The sequence below is a fragment of the Talpa occidentalis genome, unplaced genomic scaffold, assembly GCF_014898055.3.
Source record: "Talpa occidentalis isolate TD23 unplaced genomic scaffold, MPIMG_talOcc4v2.1 talOcc4.8, whole genome shotgun sequence".
Classification (NCBI taxonomy): Eukaryota; Metazoa; Chordata; class Mammalia; order Eulipotyphla; family Talpidae; genus Talpa; species Talpa occidentalis.
Window position 1 is genome coordinate 109,989,324 of NW_023605194.1, and position 22,621 is coordinate 110,011,944.

At 45.0% G+C, this 22,621-nt stretch overlaps 1 protein-coding gene across 8 annotated transcripts in view; it reads left to right on the top strand.

The window, feature by feature from the left end:
• Positions 1 to 22,621, top strand: part of ZNF827 (zinc finger protein 827) — a 150,682-nt gene that overhangs the window by 114,460 nt on the left and 13,601 nt on the right. For all 8 annotated transcript variants that reach the window (XM_054690365.1, XM_054690369.1, XM_054690368.1 and 5 more), the window contains exon 9: positions 22,397 to 22,534. In XM_054690365.1, coding sequence (XP_054546340.1) covers positions 22,397 to 22,534 — 138 coding nt within the window. The remainder of the gene's footprint in view (positions 1 to 22,396; positions 22,535 to 22,621) is intronic.

Consider the following 22,621-nt stretch of genomic DNA (forward strand, 5'->3'; position numbering starts at 1 on the left):
TGGGGTGAAAAGAAAGCTCATTCATTCATTCATTCATTCAACAAATACTTACTGAGCAGCTGTCGTGTGCCTGGGAGATTTCAGGTCCTGGGGAGTAACAGTGAACAAAGCAAAGCCCCTGTCCTCCGGGGCTTCCTCCGGGGAAGAGAGGCAGACAGCAAACGAATAATTGTACAGTGTGTGGAAGACATATGCATGCTCATATGTACATATAATAGCATCATAAAATGTAGGTAATATGTTTACATAATATGTAGTTTTATATATATATATAATATAAAATGGCAGCATTAAAAAACTAAGTAAAGGAAGGAGAAGGGGTTAGAAGGGCCCATCCAGGAGTGATCTGAGAAAATTCTCTCTAAGAAAGTACAATTCAGGGGCCTCCCTGGTGGTACACAGGGTTAAGACGCAGCACTACGAAGCTATCTGTAGCCACTGCAGCATGAGTTCCATCCCTGGCCAGGGAGCTGACCCACATGGCGCAGCAGACCTCTCCTGTCTGGCCCGCTGCTCCCCGCAGCAGTGTTATTTTAGTAGATCTGCCTATTCTGCTCCCCACTCTGTCTCTGATGAATCATCTCACCCCCCACACCTCTGGCCTCTATCCCTTAAAAAATAAATAAATAAATAAATCTAAAAAGAAAAAAGAAAGTGCAATTCAAGTAGACACCTGCAGCCAGGAGGGAACAAGCCTTGTCATCAGCAGGGGAGAGTGTTCTGGGGAAGGGGGCGGTCGCTATAAGCCCTGAGGTCAGGGTGAGCTTGACTTCAGGAAGAGAAGGCAGGAAGAGAGATGAGGCTGAGGGCAAGGAGGGAGAAGAGACTAGATATAGCACCCGGGATGAGTTGCGAGGACTTGGCTTTCTTGCAAGTATGCCAGCAGCCTCTGGGAGGTTTTCTGAGCAGAGAAATGACAGGATCTCAGTTCCATTTAAAAAAGTTAATCTGACTCTTTCTTGTTAATCTTTAAAGCCCTAATAAAGTCCCCTGGAAGGCTTAATGGAAACAGAGAGGCCCTGCATAAAGATAAGAAAGCAGAGAGAGTTAATTTAATTTGCTGGGTATTATTTTTATAGTGGATGGAATCTATGCATATCCCTTGAATAATTAAATATTGTTACCGAGGGTTGTCCAATATTTATCTTATTTAATTTTTCTTACTATTAACTTATAAAAGAGGGATTATATTTTTATTTCATTATGTCACATTGAAATTTGGGGGGGCAGTTCTGAATCAATTAAAAATGACTGAATCTTACTGGAAAAAGGTCTACAAAACTCAATGACCAAAAAAGGCTTGGAAAGTTACAGAACTTAAAATCGGAATTTTTTTTAAAAGACAAGGCAAATCCGTTATTTAGAATGAGTTGTAGGAGAGAGATTGCCTTCATGAGAAAGGTAAATTTAGCTTCACGTAAGAATTACTCCTGCATTCTTTATCAAGACTGGGTTGGGAAGTAGGAATTAACCAGCAGAACTGCGAATTTCTCTAGCAGACGCTTACAAAGCTTGCCTGGAGGCTATTGTATCTGTGCGTTTTGCCAGAACAGCCACTGAAGAGGTGCTTCACAATCCTAAAATCACTAATGAAGGCATTTTACAAATGGGTCACCAAATTATAGTGTAATAGAATGGCCTCCATTTTTATAGCAAAATTCCTAAAATGCTTCACAGGCAATGCAAGTTGCTCATGTTTGCTAGTACATAATATGAACCTTCTGGAGTGGGGGATTTGCCTCACTTATGGAAATAGTACTTCTCTGCCTTCCGTGCTTACAAACACCACCAGGTACCAGACCAGCCCAAGCCCAGTGACGCGGGAAGGTGAGCCTCTCGCCTGTAGGACCAGGCCCATATATAACGCTGATACACCCCTTGCCACCTCTCTGCAGGCATCCTCAGATGTCGAAGTCACTTCTTACAACTGTTTTGTTATCCATGATACCTGAAGAAATGTAGATTCTTCACGAATTCTTCAAGACTTGTAGGATGTAAATACATTGTTCAGCTCGGTGTTTGTTTTAAACATTTTTTAGCCACCAGAACGGAGCAGGTGATTCTCTGCAGGACCTGTTACTACTGTTCCATCCTTCAGCCCAGCCATGCAGGGGCGGTCAGTAAGATGGGGAGTGAGGTAGTATGTTGCCGCGATAAAATAAGGGGTCTCCTCCCTGCTGGCGGGCTGTGGGGCTGACAAGCGGACTCTGAGCTGGAGAGAGAATTACAGTTTCTTCCAGGATGATGCAAGTCTCAAAATTCACTGAGGCATGGAGAGCGGAGAAACCTTTGTGTGCAGCTTACTTACATCCATTTACACTACTACGTGTGTGTGTGTGTGTTCATTACCTTTGCCTTGTGACAGCAAACAGGTCAGAATCCCTAAAAGGGCTTTGCTATTTTAAAATAGAAGTTTCCACTTAAGAGATTTTATCATTTCAAAAAGAAAATTCTTAGCCAACTCATTGTCTCCTGGCGGTGGTCGCCGTCATGAGGGCGCACAAGCACATATTAGCACTCGTTATAACAAAAAAAGAGTGAATTTAAGGAAAACTGCATCCATTTAAGAAACTGGATTTTTTTTTGCATGCATAAATAACCCATCCAGAATGTTCCTGTGTGCTTAGCACACTGAATGCATTTAAGTCATTTTCATTTTATTGGGGAACAGGGATAAACCTGTAGTTAGACTGTGGGGAAATCATGACCAGCTAAAGCTAAATGATATTGCTACTCTATTACATTCGTAGAGTCTTGGGGAGTCATACACACTGATTCATAAGGGTTCCTTTGATCGACTGGAAAACCTTCTCTCTGCTTTGAATGAAGGCAGAGAAAATGTCTCCCAGGTCAGATCGTGTGGTTGACGAGGATATTAACTCCTCTCCGACTACTTCGTGACACTTTCTAAATCCTTTGCACACAGCTGGATTCCAACATGACTGCCTTTATTTGTGCAATTGAAGAACGGGGGGTGATCCTGACACTGTTTGCTAGCAAAGAAGTGATTTTCTTACCCTCTTGGACGTGGTAACCAGCTTGAGCTCATTTTTCTCAAATTGCTGAGTTTGGTAGGATTAAAGAGATTTCCAAAAGAAAAACTTTAAAATCTGCAGTAGGAAAAAGATAGTTACTGTTGCTTTATGAATTGGTTTTAATAGCCGTGGACTCTCAAACTAACTTATGATAGGTGGAATGTAGTCCTGAGTTGGTGGTTTTTAAACTTTCTGGACAAAAACCCAGAGTAAATGTCACAGGTTTATATGTGTGCACATGTGCATGTTAAGTGATGATATAAAGTGAATAGGGATAGGATGGCAGGTTGATGCAACAACCTTCACATTTGCACAATGGCTGATATTTTCTAATCTGTCCTATTTCATTTAACTTTTCTTGTTATGCTGAGTGAGCTCATGATCGGCCAGTGGGTCACCACTAGAAATTTGAGCCTCCATGAGGATACCTGGAGCCCTCTCCCACGATGACTTTCCCTCTGGCACCCCCCAGAACTAGCTCTGCTTTGTGCCAGCTGCCTTGGTTTGACTGAGCAGACTGACTTAAGCCGGATACCTTGTGGCTGCAGATGCCCACCTTTCCTGAGATGATTGGGTCTGAACCAGGCCTTTGAGGCTGTGCCCACTGTCTAGAAACAGACCGAGAACCAAGCCCTTTCCAGTGTGGTCTGGTCGTGCTTGACTTTGAATCCCAGTAGGAAAGAGAAAGTCACAATGTTTTCCATTTGGGTGAGTCTCATTGAAAAACCAATGTCTGACTTGCTTTTCAAAAACTGTAAAGTGATCTTAAGTGGGTAAAAAACTTAGAAGGAATTTCCTGAATTCTGCCTTGTCCACTCATTGAACTCTTAGGGTCCCAGTCTTCGGTTTTGCACCTTCTTAGGTGTAGTCACAATGCCCAGCCTCTATTCTTAGTGTGTTTGATGAGAGATAAACGACCCTCTCTCCACAGAATATTGCCTTTAATTTCCATTTTTTAATAATAATCTCATCCTATGAATAGCAAATCCTGCTGCCCCATCCCTTCCAACCCCCTATCCCCATCAATGGTAAAACGCTCAGATTGCAACAGTGCAGTCGTTTGGCTGCTAGAAGTGATGGCTCACAGCGATCAGCTGAGCTTTTAAAAGCACATATAGTGAAAGGGAGAAGCAGGCATGTCTTGAATTCCACCCACTCCAGAAATCAGCAGAGAGAGAATTCTCTCAATTAAAATAGAGTGTAATTTCCATCCCACCCTTGGGCATTACTTCTGCTATGTTGATAAAAATGAACATCAAATTGATTGGCTTCCCACGCCCTGACAATCATTAATTATGCCCAAGGTGCTGGGGGCCTTCCCCATGAGCGCAGCATCTGAAAGCAAAGCCAGGTGACAGCGGGTCCTCACCTCGCCCCCAGAGTCCCATCTCGGGACAGGTGACTGGCGTGTCTGCAGCACCACTTCTTCACGCTTCCCAATAGGAAAGAGACTTTAGAGGTGTTATTTGCTTTGAATGAGCTGATCCCATGGAATGTAGGGAAAAAAAATCTCCAGTCAGCAAAACAGATTCCATGCTAAGTATTATGTGGCTATCAAGAGAGAAGAGCTTGACTTGGTGGGGTGGGGTGGGGGGGACTCAGAAAGCTTACATCTTTGAAGATACTTGCAAATAATTCTCACCTATTACACATGTATAATATTCAAATGTCTGAAAATATGGTGCTGGCAACATATGAAGACTAAAGGAGCTGGCAATTTAATAAGGCAATGCTCTGGTTGCTGAAAGGGTCAAGTTTTCTGCTATCATTAGAGTTTCTATAAAAGAATCCTATTCATACATGGAGGATTTTTTTTAACTTCACACAGGCAATTATTTCCATCTTAACCTTGGATAGAGGAAGTTGGACTCCTAGCTAAATATGCTTGGAATTATGCCTATGACTTTTTTACTACCCTGTGAATTTTCTTATTGAAAGTTCAGTGAACTTCTTAATTTAAAAAATAAGAATCAGCTCATGCTCCTTGCCCCTGGTAATCACCAGGGCACCACTGTCATTGAAAGTATATTAAGGACCTACCTGTCTGAATCCCTGCTAGAATTTAAATAGTCACACTCTGCTTTCTTCAAACCTACAACCTAGGATCCAGGAGATGGTTCTCCACTGGGGGGTGATTCCCTCCCCTCCCCCAGGGAACATTTGGCAGTAGTGTCTGGTTATATTTTTTAATTGTCAAGACTTTGGGGGCTGGTACTGTAGCATCTAGGAGGGAGTAGCCAGGAATGCTATTCAGCACCCTGCAGTATACAGGACAGGCTCTGGGACAAAGAATTATCTGGTCCAGAATGTCAGTGGTGTGAGGTTGAGAAATACCACCTTAGGTGTTTGCAGAGGTACATAAAGGGCAAATTGGAAACTGGAACTGATGGGCTAATATGCACACTAAAGATGGCTTCAACATGTCTAAACATCGATTTGTGCAAATTTTTCAAGTTTCTATGCTACAGTTTGGTTATTTAAAGTCCCTACTAACACTAAACAACTGTGCAATTATGGCACATTTTCAGGGGAATGGTGGCCTGCATCAAACATGACAGAATCCTGCTCACAAATTGTCAAAATCTTAGGAAACAGGGAATAGTATTGTAGAGCAGGAGCCCTTCCTCTTTGACACCAGGTGAGTGTGTGCTGAACGGTTACAAAGAAAATTACCTGTCTTAGTTAGGGTAAAGTTTTGACAGCTGTTAAAAAGCCAAAGTTAAAAACATCATAAATTAGGTAGATGTTTATTTCTCCCTTTCATAATAGGCAGAATATATACAGCCTAGGGCCAATATGGTGGCTCCAGGGTATTTAAGTTCCTTCTAGCTAGTTCTTCCAGCCTTGGCAAATGGCTTCCAACTCATGGGCTAATTAGGCTGCTCCTGTTCCCACTATCACATCCACATCCTAAACTGCTGGAAGGCAAAAAGGAGTCAAGGGCATGGCTCTGCTAGAGACCTAGAATTGTCCACATCATTTCTGTCTTCCTGCTGTGCAGACCCTGGACCCACACCTAGCTGTTAGGACTGGTAGTAAGTATTTTATTGGGCAGCCGTGTGCCTAGCTAAAACTCAGGGGTTCTTTTATTAAAGGACAAAGAAAAGCAAGAATGTTGAAGGCCAGCTAGCAGCCTTGGCCTCAGATGTCTTGACTAGGTTAATTCAAGGTCAGAAACGCCAAGTACTGCTTAATAATTCCAAATGGCCTTTGGTCAGGCCAGAGGTCACACTGTAGACGCTGTAGATGGTGTCTACACAGACCCGCTATTTTCCTCTGTTACATTTATCCTGAAGCACATGGGATGCAGTGCTAGCTGGGGAGCTAAACCCCCAGGGTTCCCAGCTGAGCCTGCCACTTGCTAGCTGAGTTGATTATAACTAGTTTCCTTCTACTTTCTGTGCCTGCATTTCTTCCTTTATAAACTGCTGGTAGAGGGCCTCCCCGGTGGCTCAGCGGTTGAGCACTGGGTTGCGAGGCTGCCCGCGGCCTCTGCGGCGCCGGTTCGATCCCTGGCTGCTCCCCGGCCACCGGAGGAGGGTCCCACATGGCCGCAGACCTCTCCTGCCGCCCGCTGCTCCCCTCAGCAGTGTACTTCGGTCCTTCTGCCTGCTCTGCTCCCCGCTCTGGCTCTGGTGAATTCTCTCACCCTCCCGCGCTTCTGACTGTACCCAGTGCATCTACAAACAAACCAACAAATAAATAAAGATACATGCCTCTTAAAAAAAAATAAATAAAATAAACTGCTGGTAGAGGCCTCCCTGGTGGCGCAAGGGCTTAAGCACACCACTATGAAGCAATCCACAGCCTCTGCAGTACGAGTTCGATCCCCAGCTGGCCAGGGAGCAACCTACATGGCGCAGCAGACCTCTCCTGCCTTGCCCGCTGCTCAATCTGCCTGTTCTATTCCCCACTCTGTCTCTGGTGAATCCTCTCACCCCCCACACTTCTGGCCTATACCCCAGTTCTTGTATGCATAAATAAATAAATTTTTAAAAAAATAATAAAAGAAATAAACTGCTGGTGATGGTAATCCTAACTCACAGGATTTTGGAGCATGCTGGTGAAGGAATGCCTACAAAACGCTCAGTGCAATACGCAATGACACTACTCGGGCATCTAAATAGCATTATTTTTGCGGGGATTCCTGCCCCTGACCAGCTGTTTTTCTTTCAGCTGATTGGAGCCTTAATTTACTAAGGTACATAAGTGCTGATTAATTTCACTTGGTTTTAAAGTCGCCATACTCTTTGTTGCTTTGATCTCATTTTGAGATCAAATCCTCCCCCCAAAATGGAGGATTTGGTTTGAAATGAGGTAAGGCTAAGTTGGGATTGACAAGAACTTGAGCCAACTCATGAACTACCAGAAGTGGATCACCCACTTCTTACATCAGAGCCACACAGTAGACAAGCTAGAGATTCTGTGTAGACAGCTGATGTCTACACTGGTCAACTGTATAGCTTGGTCAACTAGAGGTAACATCCTGTCACGGTTGCTGATTTCTCACAGCTGTCGGAAACTTGGGGTTTGCTCCAACAAAGTTCATTAAACTCATGCCAATTCTTCCTCACTCCTCAGTGAAGACATTTAAGGACTCGTCATGGGAACTCCGTGACAGTTGACAAGGTCTACACAAAGCAAGGCTTGACTTCCCTTTTATAGTAATTCCAGTTTCTGCGTCTTAATATTGTATGCCCTACTCCGGACACTCTGCCTCATCAGCTCTAACAAGCAAGTGATTAAAAATAAGTTTAGAAGCTGGGCCTCCCTGGTGGCGCAGCGGTTGAGCGCAGCGGTTGAGCGCTGTGTTGCGAAACTGCCTGCAGCCTCTGCAGCGCCGGTTCGATCCCGGCTGCTCCCCGGCCACCGGAGGAGGGTCCCACATGGCGTGCAGACCTCTCCTGCCGCCCGCTGCTCCCCTCAGCAGTGTACTTCATCTGTCTGCCTGCTCTGCTCCCCGCTCTGGCTCTGGTGAATTCTCTCACCCTCCCGCGCTTCTGACTGTACCCAGTGCTTGTATAAATAAATAAATAAATCTTTAAAAAAATAATAAGTTTAGAAGATCTTTAAAGCTCTGTGTGTGTAGGTTGTGTGTGTGTTAGAGAAAATCCTGCACTGATGAGAGTAGAGTTTGGCCCTTAAAATACATGTGTTCGTTGTTAGGTCATTTCATACTTTTTAACTAGAGTAAACTTTGAAAGCTGGTTGATATTTTACCTCCAGCGAAGCGGCGGGTGTGCACATGGATCGATAACTGCGGAAGGCAGGACGTGTTCCCACGGCTGTGCCACGCTGGGGGTGACCATGAAGTCAGGGCAGCTGCACTCTGGTACATAAACCTTGGTCTTGATTTTCTTCTCAAAAAATTCCTCAAAGTCGGGCCTCCCGGTGGCGCAGCGGTTGAGCGCTGGGATGCAAAGCTGCCCGCGGCCTCTGCGGCGCCGGTTCGATCCCCGGCTGCTCCCCGGCCACCGGAGGAGGGTCCCATATGGCGTGCAGACCTTTCCTGCCGCCCGCTGCTCCCCTCAGCAGTGTACCTCGGTCCTTCTGCCTGCTCTGCTCCCTGCTCTGGCTCTGGTGAATTCTCTCACCCTCCTGTGCTTCTGACTGTACCCAGTGCTTGCATAAACAAACAAACAAATAAATAAATAAAACATGCCTCTATAAAAAAAAAAATAAAGAACACTTTAAAAATTCCTCAAAGTTCCTTTGGTCCTCACATCATCAAATTTAGTAGGATGATTCTACACCCATTTAATCCTAAATTCAGTGAGGGGGATAATGTGACTCATTATAACCATTCTTACCATTTTACCAACAGAAAAGGACTAAGAAAACAATCTCATGCGATCATGTGGAAGTGAAATTATTTAGACTGACCTGGGCCACAGCATTTGCGAGGCTGGCTCAGATTTTAAGCACTCAGCAGTCATATGGGTTTAACAATACAATGAGAATTTCCAGAATAAATCATTTCCCTTTCTAACACGGAAGCTTCGGGCTCTTAAACATGCAATATATTAGTGTATACGCCATCAAAGTTCTTCAAGGACTTGAACAAGCACAAGAGCGTTAGTTCCTCCACGCAGGAGGATTCCACTCGTTTGCTCTTTCTTTTCAAAATAAGTGACTACAGCAAACAGAAAAGCAGAGGAGGAGCTGGTGAGGATGGGCCTGGACAACCTTTCAGGCATGAACACAGCACCGAGTCCCTTTCCTGGGCAGCAGCACTGGGGAGCAGGGCTAAGAATAAGCCCTTAAAGTTCAGGGACTGTGCGAAACTTCCCTCGGCCAACTTGAACAGCGCCTGAGCCGTGCGGGTGCCCAGGTGAACAGCTGTAACTGGATAGCAGCATAATCCTCCGGCTGTTGTTATATAAGAGCGGTGGTGGGAGGAGTGTCTGCAAAGGTCAGCATGGAGCTTTCGAAAATCATTTTACCTAAAGGCAGAGCAAGAGCTGTGCTTTCAGAGCAAGAGCTGCGCTGACTTTGTTCTGTGGGGTCTCTTGCCCAACAGAGAAACTCACACACTGGAGCAGGAGATACAGTCTATTTGGGGAGCGGCTTGGAGACCTTTTCTTTTGTTGGGGGCTATTCGATGATACTGGGAGTCCCTTGATGAAGAATGATTGCACGCGTGGCCCAGGAGTTGTACGGCTCAGGCCTCTGGCCTGAAGAGACCATAATTCTTTATAAAACATCACACAGTCCCTTTGGCCTTGCCTCTGTCTTGGTGCAGCCGTGGAGGGCACCCCCAGATGTGCACCTCTGGTCAGTGTGTGGTTCGGTTCAGCGACTGTCAAGGAGACAGCTCTACCCCGTGGCTATTGGGGGGAGCAGACGATGGTATTTACATTGGGTCTTAGCAAGAGAAAACGCTTGTGAATTGGGTCTTGACAGGTGAAGAGCTTCTTGCATTGGCCCTTACTGGCGAGCAGACGTCTCCTACACTTGGCGTTATCTCCTGTTAGACTGGAATGTGAGCACATTTGCAACTCAGTCGACACCAACAGCACCTTGAATTCACATGCTGAAATAGCAGCCCCGAGCTGTTGAAATCAGAAAGTGGCTGAGCACACAAGCGCGCGTCTCTGTCCATGCAACACGAAGATCACAGATGTGCGTGTGGCCAAAATCGGGAAGAGCAGAAAGTAAAATTCCCCTGGTGCCATGTGCTCTCCGCTGTCACACCTGTTTTCTGCTAGTGTGTGAGATTTGAAGACTGAAGGGTGAAGCAAAGCCTGTGTGATGAGGAACTTGAACTTCATATTGTGGGGAAGCAGGAGGATGGGGGAAGAGGGTGTTGAGCTGGGAGAGCTTCGCTCCCATCTGAATTTTGCTGTATGACTTTAGGCAGGCCCTCTGCCACACCCCCGCTGCTCTCTCTAGACTAGAAGGAAGAATGTGGAAATAATATCCTCAAAGATGGAGGTGGTGACTTTCTGGCATGGCCCTGGGAAGTGGCGACAGCTAGGTCTTCTCAACCTTGTCAGTTTTTTCTAGTGGTTTACATGAATTTACATGTACCATGTATCAAGACATATTTGCTCTTCTTTGCCTATAATTAGATTTTAATCAAAGCAACAAATCTTTATTGATTTGTCTGTTATATTTAAGATGGATATAAAGAGAAAGGATATGAGATGCTTTCAAAGATGATCAAATTAGAATGCAGGAGAAAAATGCACACAGACAAACCAGCAGTGCACAGGCCACAGCCAGATACGCTGCGTTTCCACTACGGAGTAAGGTGGCGCCTTTCTACTCCCGCACTTACTACTTGATTTTACTGTAGTTTGATTTATAACCAAAGTATTGTGTTGATATTTTTGTATTTAATTGATTTGCGCTCCTTTTCAATTTGGAAATTGATGTGGAAGGAAGATGCATTTTAAATATTTTTTTTTATGTTGGATTTCTCTTTTTGTTCAACCGCTTTGGAGTTGTATCACTGAGCAGTCTCTGTTTCTTAACATTCCCCTAGGCTGTTGGATATTTTCATGTATGGTTTGTGAGCCAAAAACCCATTTCCTACTTTTTCAGTCCTGAAATGAGTAAAGTGAAGTGATTTAGATTTTTCATTTATGTTGACAATGGTCATGCCCAAACTTTCATAAACAAGGTCTGTTCCTCAGACTTCTTAGCCATGGAGCTGCGTTTAGAGTGGGATTAAATTTACATCAAACTGTCCACACTGTAACCCCTATTCTTCGACGGGGACATTTGTGTTCAAGGCGGCTGATAAGGCTATATTTTCATCTGAGGCCGCAGAATGCAGTGACATAGGCCACTTTGGAAAGAGAAATATTAAACCCGTGACCTTGGCTCCTCAGGACCAGGTCTAAATGAAGGCCATCAGCCTATACACATCTCAAAAGCCAGCAGCTACAGCCTGTTCCGATTTTGACACAGAAATTAAAGGTCCTTTGCAAAGAGGGTGAAATGCCCCTTGGACACCCCAACAGTAAGGTGTACTATAAAGGCAGAAATACGGTCTGCTCTCCCAGGGCATATCTCAGGGTTCAGATCCCGGCCTCTCCTCTTTCCAGCTGTGTGGGAACAGGCTGATTCTTTAGTCCTGCTGAGCTTTCATTCCTCTCATCTGTGGAATGAGGATACTAGCAAGATCAATCTTAATGTGTCCAGGTACAGATAAAGTGAAAAATATAAGTAAGTATATTGGTAGCAAATTACCAATGCTGTCAATCATGACATAATTTCATAGGCAAACACTAGTACCCCTTACCCTTCTCTCTTTGCTCACAAGGTATGTCCAAGCCCCATACCTGTGATCCCAACCTGGAGGAAAATAAACCCACAAACAGAAATCCCCACCACATGAAAACATACAACTCTGCTTAACCAAATAGATGGTATTTTAGGGTCACGGAGTGAAATGCCAGAGACCAGTGTTGCTTACAAAACGTTAAATCTGACATCAACTTAATTTTTTTTAAGACTTTTCATGAGAAAACAATGAATGGTCAAAAATAATGACAATATGTAACATTTCTTTTTCAAGTAACTTGGTTTCCGGGATGTCAAAGTGTTAGCTGAAAACAGCCATTAAATCTTTCAAAAATTGTATTACTTTTTTCTTGCAAGTAAATAGTTATATTTCAATGCACTGATAGAATTGCAACTTCTTAGTCTCATCATAGATTTTCATTCCAGATTATAGATTGTTTACATATATTTAAAAACAAACTAACATAAATTTTATGATGTTCTAAAACCCAAGGTCAAGGGAAAGACAAAATAGAAGTTGTATTTTCTGTTCATACAGAATTCAGTAGATTAAGGAGCAGAAAGAGAAGGCTGAAAATTTGAAACTGGATGAACCACAGAAGAATATTGCATTGTCTGGAAGCTGATAAGGGCTTTAAGGAAATTTAGAAATCTTTAAAGGAAGGGATGATATGATCAAGACTTGTCCATGAGAAAAGAGGACTATAATAATTGAGAATGCCAGTGGATTCCAATCTTACTGAAGAGAACTGCAGAATCCCTAGAGGCTTACTTGAGTAATAGTTGGAAATGACAGTGACCTGAATTTTAAAAGAAACATATAAAATTTTTTTAGATTACTCTATTTAAAAAAGCACATTATATAATTTTAGGAATAAATGCATATTAAAATTTTAGCATTTTAGTAAGTCTGAAATTTTATATTTTAGAAAGATTAAGTTCTTTAACTACAGCAGTCTGTTATTTTCTTGTAGTTTATTTATTGCCTCATTAACTCAATAAATATACACAGGAAACACCCAGTTCAAAAAGAAGCAAGAGAACAAAGAGATAATTCTCCTTTTTTGCCCAAACGAGGGTAATGTTTTCCCTCAAGATGTTCTCCTCTGTGTTAATCCTTTATAATAACTTCTGGATGAAAGCTCTGGAATTTAAAGATTCGCTATCTAACCCAATAGTCTTGAGGCAGGCACACTTGAATGCTCTTCTTTTTCTTCATGGGCAAAGAACAGATATTGTAGGGTCCTCTTCTGTAGCAAGTCAAAGCTGGCCTGAAAGGAGTTTATAGTTATAATTTCCAGGATTGGTGTGCCCAGATTTTTGGTCTGCAGCAGTTCCCCAGCAGTAAAGACCTAGAGCTACACCTAAGAGGAATCGGATAAGAGAAACAAGGGAGACACTTAAGAGTTCCACGCTTCTCTCCCCATGCGGCTCCTGGGGGGAAGCATTTGGGTTGCCCCAGTAAAGCTCCCTTTAAATGTGTGTGGTGACAGATGCTTCTTCTTTAGGGCTGAGGAATACAGGAAAATGTAATGTGGAACAAATCAAAATTATAGCAGATAGATATGTCCCCGATGAAATACATTAGAACACTTAGATTTTCTTCTTTGATCTTACAGTACAATAGTGAGATGCAATGAATGGCTAAAGGTACAGGTTCTACCAACCGGGTGACTTTGACTTCACCGTTCAAACTCCCTGGACCTGACACTCCTTTTATATAACATGAGAATGGGGTACCCAGATTCTATTACCGTTAATTTATATGGATTTTTTTTAGCACTTCCCAACCCAGAAAGTACCAAATCATGCCAAATAGGAATGTTCTACTTTTGGAGAGCAGAAAAAACTTGAAATAGTACCTAAAGCATCATGCCTTTATAAGGTTAAACATAACAGGTGTAAACTGCGTTGTGCTGGCACAATGTTAAATCCTCCATAATCATGGACTCTTGTTTTAATTATGTGTTATCTCCTTAATATACTTGTAACAATCTCTGATACTGTTTTGCATAGTGGAAATAAACTGCCAAAATGGATAAAAAGGAATTATACACCTTAAGCCTTTCACTGTTGGAATTGCGTTCAGTTTAACCATATGACTTACCCACATAGAAATCTGGGTTGGGGGGGGTGGTTTTGTTTACTTGTTTGTTTGTTTTTAAAAGAAGGAATTCAGAAATAATCAGTATAGGGCTAGAGGAACTGTTTGACCCAACCTTGTCCCAATTTTCTGCTCTATCACCTTGACCTAGTCTTCTTAACTTTGTAGTAGTAAAGGGCTGCACTACCTCCAGACAGCCAAGCCTGTACTACCTCCAGACAGCCACAGAGAAAGATCACAGTGTGAAAAGCCTTCTTACAAGACTGATTTTTCCAAGACCTGGGGAAGTCCTACCTCATTCTCACTGACCAGACTATTGCTTGGCCCACCGCTCACAGCAGTGGAAGCTGGAGAGGGATGATGATGTTTGTGACTGGGCACACTGCCACCTTACAGTGAATGATTGTAGACTGTTGGGTTCTGAGTGTATGATCAACAATGTGTGCCCCAAAGCCACAAGAGGGACACAGCTCCTAGTCTTGGCATATGTCCTCAATGTTGGGACACTCTGAAGGCATTTGCTGATACTTGAATCCTGCCATCATTGTGGAGAGGTGGTCTCTGGTGTTTGGAATGATGCAAGTTCTGGAGCGAAGATATGAACCCCCAAAAAATCTTCAGCCACCACCAACTCTTTAATTCACAAGCAGGCTTAGAAGGTGAATGCTTGTTTCCAGTAGGGAGACTGCTGAGTCGTTGAAAGCAAAGGCGAGAACCCGCAGGGACAGGGTCTAACCAGAAAATGGCAAGCCCTGCCTGGAAATAGGTTTGCATCTTTCCAGAAGTACTGACTTAAATGCAGAGGATTCCAGAAATTCACTTGAGATGTGCCTCAAAAACTCTCCAGGCCTGATGATGAAAGAAAGAAGTGATCAAAATACCATCTGTCATAATGGAAAACCCAAGCAGCCCGGAGCCTCTTCCTGGGGCAGCCCGTGCAGATTGCATCAATCTGGACAGTTCTGTGTGTGCTGAGGTCACATTTTGGCTGATCTTTTTGCTTACGACTTTAACCAAATAAAGCCTTCTCTTTCCACATCTCTCTTGCCAAAGTCAGGTTGAGAGATGGTTCTGTGAGAGGATTGTTTTTGGCAGGAGATACAGAGCTCTTCTCACTCAGCAGAACATACCCACAAAGCCAAATAATCCACCAGTCAGGGGGCCAAATTACGTTAAAATTGCAGAGAAGCCACTAAAGTCCTTTCCCTTTGACTCTCGTTTGGTTCAGTTTTTTAATTTTCTTTTTTTAATTTTTTTTTCTTAGCAAAAAATATTCCCCGACGCCAATAAAAGGCTCAAGGGAACTTTCTTCAGTCATAACTAGTTTGCCTCCAAGGAGGATTAGCTTTTAGGATTTTCCCACTCGCTCCTCCTCTTGCTCCCTTGTTCTGATTTTTGCCATATTACAGTTTCTGCTTCTCTGTGGTTGCTCATGCCTAGGCTGACACCTTCAAGAAGAGAGATGGGAAGAAATTCTAGTGTCTGCAAATCGTCACTCCATCTATTCATGTCCACTTGGAACCAAGGATATTAAATTCAAAGCCAGAGAAGACGAGGGAAAAATCCCTTGCTTACTAGCTGCAGGCTGGCATATATTTCATATGACTCGGAGGAGCCTCCACAGCCCGCATGGGTCTGGCCTCTGGCCGCCTGGAGGTTCCCTGGGGAGATGACTTAAATTCTCTGGGCTAGTTTCCTTATCTGTAAGGAAAGAACATTGAACCGGATGATCAGGAAGGTTCCCCTGAACTGAGGGTTGGGGCGGGAGACTTAGTTACTATAGAAACCTTGATTGTTTTACTCAACCCTGTATGAGCTGTGGGGATCCCTGATGTGGGAGTCTATGTCTTGGCTTGAAGCTCATGAAAACGAAGGAGTTAGATTCAAAAAAACCTGCATCCTCTACTTGAGTGAATGTTCTGTGAAGCAAGTTTGCTAGAGCTCCCTCCCAGATTCTACCAGATGGGTTTCTTCCATGGAATTTTTGGAGAAATGCTTGATGGAGTTCATCTTCCCAGGACCTGTGTGTGAAATGAGACATGTTCCTTGGAACACTAGGTCACAAAGAGCAAGGCTGGGCAACCGTCTCTTGGCCTTTAGGCCTCGTCATTATGAATGAGGGTTCTCAGTTTACCACAGAGAGAGAGCAAAGAGAGCGTGTTGGGGCAGCGAGATGAGCTGCTTTCCTAACACTCGGCGCCTCTTTCTGCCTCTGTGCTGTAGGGGTGACAGTGCCTGCTCCTGTCCACCTTCTACTGCATTTAAAGCAATCCTGTTCAGGGAAGTGAAGACGTCCTAAAGAACATTCAAGACAGGGCCTCCCTGGTGGTGCAGGGGTTTAGTCTCAGTGCTATCACCGCCACAGCCTGAGTTCAATCCTTCGGCAGGGAGCTGACCCACATGGCACAGCAGACTTCTCCTGTCTCGCCCACTGCTCCCCTCAGCAGTGTATTTCAGTGGATCTGCCTGTTCTGCTCCCCGCTCTGTCTCTGGTGAATCCTTTCATCCCCATTATGTATAAATAAATAAAATCTTAACAAAAAATTATTCAAGATAAACACCACAGGTAGAAAAGTAGAGAGAAAAACATCTGACCGGATAGTACTGAGTAGCCAAAATTTTATGGAAACACTGTATGACTATCCAGGAATTGGAGGATAAGAAGGAGAAATAAATTCTTTGTAAGAGCTAAAATCCTGAGACTCTGTGTAAAGGAAGTATCACTAGACAAACATTTTACTATACAAAAAATGAAGATAATCCTAAGTGAAGCCACAACTACTTCAAATAATGAAGCAAATACTGAGGGTTCTGGGACCAGAAGTGAAAAAGAGCAAGATTTAAAAAATAATACCTATATTCCGAGCTGTTTTGTGATTTTATTTTTTTTTATTTTTTTTTTTAAAAGATATATTTATTTATTTATACAAGCACTGGGTACAGTCAGAAGCGCAGGAGGGTGAGAGAACTCACCAGAGCCAGAGCAGGGAAAAGAACAGGCAGACTGACGAAATACACTGCTGAAGGGAGCAGCGGGCGTGGCAGGAGAGGTCTGCGCACCATGTGGGACCCTCCCGCAGCGGCCGGGGATCAAACCGGTGCTGCAGAGGCTGCAGGCAGCTTCACAACCCAGCGCTCAACCGCTGCGCCACCAGGGAGGCCCTGTTTTGTGATTTTAGAGCTAATTTAAAAGCAGTTACTGAAATGTACAGTTTTTTATTATATGTTATGTTTCAATGAAAAAAGGTATAAAAAAGCAAAGTCCTTCATAAGCTAAAAGAAACTTTTTATTTTTTTTTATTTTATTTTTTTTTTTTTAAATAGAGGCATGCTTTATTTATTTATTTATTTATTTAGTTTGTTTGTTTATACATGCACTGGGTACAGTCAGAAGCGCGGGAAGGTGAGAGAATTCACCAGAGCCAGAGCAGGGAGCAGAACAGGCAGAAGGACCGAAGTACACTGCTGAGGGGAGCAGTGGGCGGCAGGAGAGCTCTGCGCACCATGTGGGACCCTCCTCCGGTGACCGGGGAGCAGCCGGGATCGAACCGGCGCCGCAGAGGCCGCGGGCAGCTTCGCAACCCAGCGCTCAACCACTGCGCCACCGGGGAGGCCCTAAAAGAAACTTTTTAAATGTTGCTTTTCTTGGGCCTCCCTGGTGGCGCAGCGGTTGAGCGCTGGGTTGCGAAGCTGCCCGCAGCCTCTGCAGCGCCGGTTCGATCCCCAGCTGCTCCCCGGCCACCGGAGGAGGGTCCCACATGGCGCGCAGACCTCTCCTGCCGCCCGCTGCTCCCCTCAGCAGTGTACTTCGGTCCTTCTGCCTGTTCTGCTCCCCGCTCTGGCTCTGGTGAATTCTCTCACCCTCCCGCGCTTCTGACTGTACCCAGTGCTTGTATAAAAAATAAATAAGAAATAAAAAAAAAAAATTAAAAAAAATTAAAAAAAAAATAAATAAATGTTGCTTTTCTTTTAGCAAAACAAAAGAAGTTAAGATGGAAATGTTCTTTGACAATGAACGTGGGGTGGTCTTCACAGACACTGGAGTTTTGGAATAAAGCTTGTCAGAGGCCAGAACTTAACATCCAAAGTAACTGTGGAAAAGTAAAAGGAAACCCAAGTAACAGTGATTGAGACAAACGGGGGCTTATTTTCCTCAAAAGCCAAAAGTCCAGGAATGGGCATTTGCCATCAAGGACCCACCCTTTCCCATCCTTCATCCTTAGCAAGTTGATGTTCAACCTCATGACTCATGTTCACAAAATGGCTGCCATAATCCCAGCCATTTCTTCTGTAGTTCAGGCAAGAAAAAGAGAGCAAAGGGCTCATGCCAAGTGTATCTTTCCTTTTATCTGGAAAGCAAAAAACCTTTTTGGCCTGAACTTGAGAACCTGGACACTCCAGCTGCCTCTACGTGGAAATAGGCAGGGGAGAAAAGTTGAAAATGACGGGCTAACCGGAAAGCAGTGAGTGCCAGAGAAGTGGTTTGGAAGAGAATAATCTTGTGGCTTATTGTTAAACTGGGAAGAAGAAAGAATATAGAGCCTTTGAGAGTGTGGCTTAGAATGGCAAACATTGCCACTAATAAAATCATTATATCACAGTCCTTAGGGTGAATTAAGACCGATTCAGAGGCAAAATAGCCTTGTTTTTCATCCTGAATTGGCTGTAAGCCTTAACTATTTCTAGACCTTATCCATTCTTGTCACAAAGTGAGAATATATTCCCTGCCTCACTTGGATCCTTTCCTATTTATCCAATAACGCACGCTACATACCTGCAGTGTGGCAGGCACTGTGCTAACGCTGAGGATACACAAACATGGCAGCGACCCCTTCCCGATGCCTCGAATTCCAGAAGGGAAAGGCAGCCTGAAACCGTGCTTATGGGGCACTGTCGCTTGTTGGATATGTTAAAATGATAGCTATGAAATAGAGAAGATATGTAAGCAAATGATGCTAAGTGAAGTGCAACAGAAGGGCTTTGAAAAGGGCTTTGGGACAAGGGGGAGATGACTCCTTCTGGCGTGGGACCTGCCAAGGAGATGAAATCCGAGCGAGGACTTGACGATGAAGTGGAAGATGCCGGAGACTGAAGATGAGTGAGGCCTCGGTGTGCAGAGTGGTGCAGTTATAGTCGTGGCTTCTGGAGGAGCAGAGCTGATTCAAATGCAATGAGAGCTTCAGAGGGGCTTGAGGGTTCCTGAAAGATTGAGAGGCTCATTCTGTGAGCTTTGGGGGGGTAGGAGGTGAAATGGGGCTGAAGGCTGGTGGGGTGTTCAGAGTCAGATGTGAAAACCTCAGAAGTCATGTGAAGGAGGTTGGCCTTCACTGGAATCTAGAACCAGACATGGATCTGTGGCTTAGAAAGATCATTCTGGAACCAGTAAGAAGAGGCTTTTGGAATGGAAAGAGGCTGGTAGCACACAGACTGTTCAGGAGCCCCTACCCCTCCCCATTCCAAAATTATTTAAAATTCAAAGAACAGAAAAACTCCACATCCATCCAATCGTCAATTTTAGCTTCCATATTGTCCACACACACTAACGGAGACGTATGTTTTGGTCACAACTGTAGGATGCGACCACAGCATATGGTTCCTCCATGACAGAGGGGTGGCGTCGGGCTGTGTCTTTGGATCCAGCTTTAAACAGACCCCAGGCCCCTCGCTGCTGACCCCAGGAAGGTTCCTTACTGCAGGGCCACTGCCGGCATTGCTGGTATGCACAGATGAGTGTGGCCTGCTATCCATTTTTATAAATATTTCTTATTGATAGGAGCACAATTTGAAGTCTTTTTGATAGGTTTCCATCACCTCAGACTGCAGATCAAATATGCTCCTCCACCCTGGAAGTCTCCCAGGGAACCTGCGGTCACAGTTGGCCACTGTCAGTGATAACGTGGCCAGTGCTGCTTCTGGAAAAGGCAGACCGGAGACATTTTAAAGCTTGCCCTTGCAGGTGCCCTTCATGTTTGGATCTCTCTCTCAAACTGCTCGGACAGCCCAGGGCGGCTGATTGGATGTGGGTAGGGAACAAGAGAGGCAAGAACAGTCTGAGGATCTCACAGGGCCTTGTGGGGCTCTGCTCTCAGGCCACAGGGAGAACGTGGACCCTGCTGAGTGCCTGTCCAGCTTCATCTCAGTTCCAGGAGAGCAGGAGCAGGTCTTCTGGGTCAGCCCTTGCTCTGTCGAGTGACACCCCTCTTCCCTCTGCTGCTCCATGCCCCAGCGTGATTTTGAGGCCTGGTTCTGGGATAAGTGGGCGGCCTTGGTCCTGCATGTGAATGGACGAGGTCGTGATGGTGAATGCAGACAGCGGTGGGGGAGCCGCCAGCCCCAGCCAGGCCAGAGCCGTGCGTGGGGGCTGCGCTGACCCCCTGCCCTGCCATGGCGGCCGCGGGGCAGCTCGCCTCGCCTGCATGGCTGCGGCACAGTCTGTGGAGCTTTTGTGGTCTTCGAAGGCGGGTGTGGGGATTGGACCTTCTGATGCTTCAGCTTCTCAAGTGCATGAGTGATCCTTGAAAGAACTGTTAAGAGTCTTCTTTATTTTTAATTCCATCTACTGTTTGCTGGGCGACCCACTGAATCTATTCTCCTCGTGAATGAATGAGAGACCCCGGGCCATCTTAGCCTCTGTTCCTAACGATCACCGTCCTTCTTTGAAATACAGTTGGATTTCACACTTAAAAAAACTAAAAGGCCCCTTGGCCGCTCAGGCTGCAGCGCAGCCATCACACTGCCAGGGCGGTCCTTCCTTTCCCACCTCCCCTCCCCCACCGCCCTTCCCTGGGTGGGGAAGTCACCCACTCCCGCCTTAATAAGCCCAGCTCTTCTCCCTGAGGGCCAAGGAGCGATGTTTTAGCAAACACAGATAAATCAATAAATGTGCCTTATCAGTGTTGGGATTGCTGGCAGGTGCCCTGCAGCAAACATTGCAATTTCACCATCTCTCTCTCACACACTCTCTCTCTCTCTCTCTCTCTCTCTCTCTCTCTCTCTCTCTCTCTCTCTCACACACACACACACACACACACACACACACGCACACACGCACACACGCACCATCCAAGCCTGCATTCCTATTTCTTCTTTGCTTAGATTCCCCCATCTAGCAGATCTGCATTCAAATGGAAATTGATCCAGGTGACTCCCCCAGACCCAGGTGGCAGCTGTATCTGGGAAGCAGTTTTAAATAAACCCTGTGCACTAAAGTCCTTTGTTCTAATGTTGCCTCTGACCAATGGTCTAAGCATTTTCATCCACATGGATCTTAGGAAAAGTCTCTTCACCATTTAATTATCACCATGTGGTGTCTGCTTCTAGAAAGCGGTACTGTTTTTGAAGAAGATTGACAATTTATCGAGGGAAAGGACAAGTAATAACTCAGTATATTATTTGTCTTGTTCTTTAAACTGAGGCCGGCCGGCCTTTTAGTTGCTCAGACAAGTGGCCTTGGGGAGGCCTCTCTTCCCACTTTCTGGCACCCTCTCTGTCACCTCCCCTGTATTACTATAGAAGGAATGTTTGTAGAATCCATTGCAGTCTGGGGGAGGATGGAGAGATGAGAAAATTAAAGGTAATCTTATACCTTTATGAGAAAATAAAGTATTTTAAGAGGACAAGAGAATATATGGCTATCCACGGGTTTCTTTCATGGCTGTGAGTTATGTACAGATAACTTGCTGTGCTCACCGTTTTCCCAAATACGATGAGACCTCTGGGGAAAGTCTGGCTGGCACTCTACCATTAGGGAGTTTTATGTCTCGCGGTGTCTTAGTCTGCTCAGGGCGCTCTAGCAAAATGCCACAGAACAACAGAAACTTAGTTCTCTCAGTTCAGGAGACTGAAAGCCCAAGGGCAGTTTCAGATCAGGTGGCAGACCTCGTTCCCATAGGGCAGAAGGGCCAGGGAGCTTTGAGGGGTCTCTTATAAGGGCACAGATTCCCCCCCCCCAGCAGGTCTCCACTCTGGTGTCCTCCCAGACACCCACCTCCTAACCCTGAGAATTACAGTCTCAACAATGAAGGGGGGGGTCTCATTCCATCCCGTCTGTTCTAAGTTCCACACTCAGGATTTTGTAGTACCCAACCACAGGCCAAACTTTTCTCCACAAAAGCCAGTGACAATGTCTTTCCTTCAGGGGGCTGGAACCATCCTTCCACATCAGAGTCTGAGAGTCTGTATTCTTGATCTACTGTCTTGGGGCCAGAGTTGACATTTTCACGTGCAGTGCAACCACTCACTCTTCTGACTCCCGACGCCATCCCGGGCACAATGCTAAACCATGCTACCAGCCAGCTAACGGTAGCAGCTGACGAAAGAGAAAACACTGACTTGACTAAGTTTGGAGTCTCTCTCCTCCACAACTTTCACCAGAATCCAGTAGTTCCTGGGGCTCTGCAGGTGTCAGCCGCCTTCCTCAGAAGAAAGCTCCTGAATGTTGACTAAGTGAAATTTCTCCCGTTGTTGCCCTGCGTGTGCCTCACACTGTTTTGTTCTTTTGGCCCAGAAACAGAAAAGATAGTGCTAGAGGCAGGAAATGGGTTGCCCTCCTGGAAATTCAATGACCAGCTCTTCCCCTGTGACGTGTGTGGGAAAGTGTTTGGCCGCCAGCAGACCTTGTCGCGGCACCTGTCGCTGCACACAGGTGAGTTAACCTCACCCTCGGCTTCTGCCCCCTCTACCCCGCTTCTCTGTCGCCGAGAAACTGGTTCCTCTAAGAACCTCAACAGCG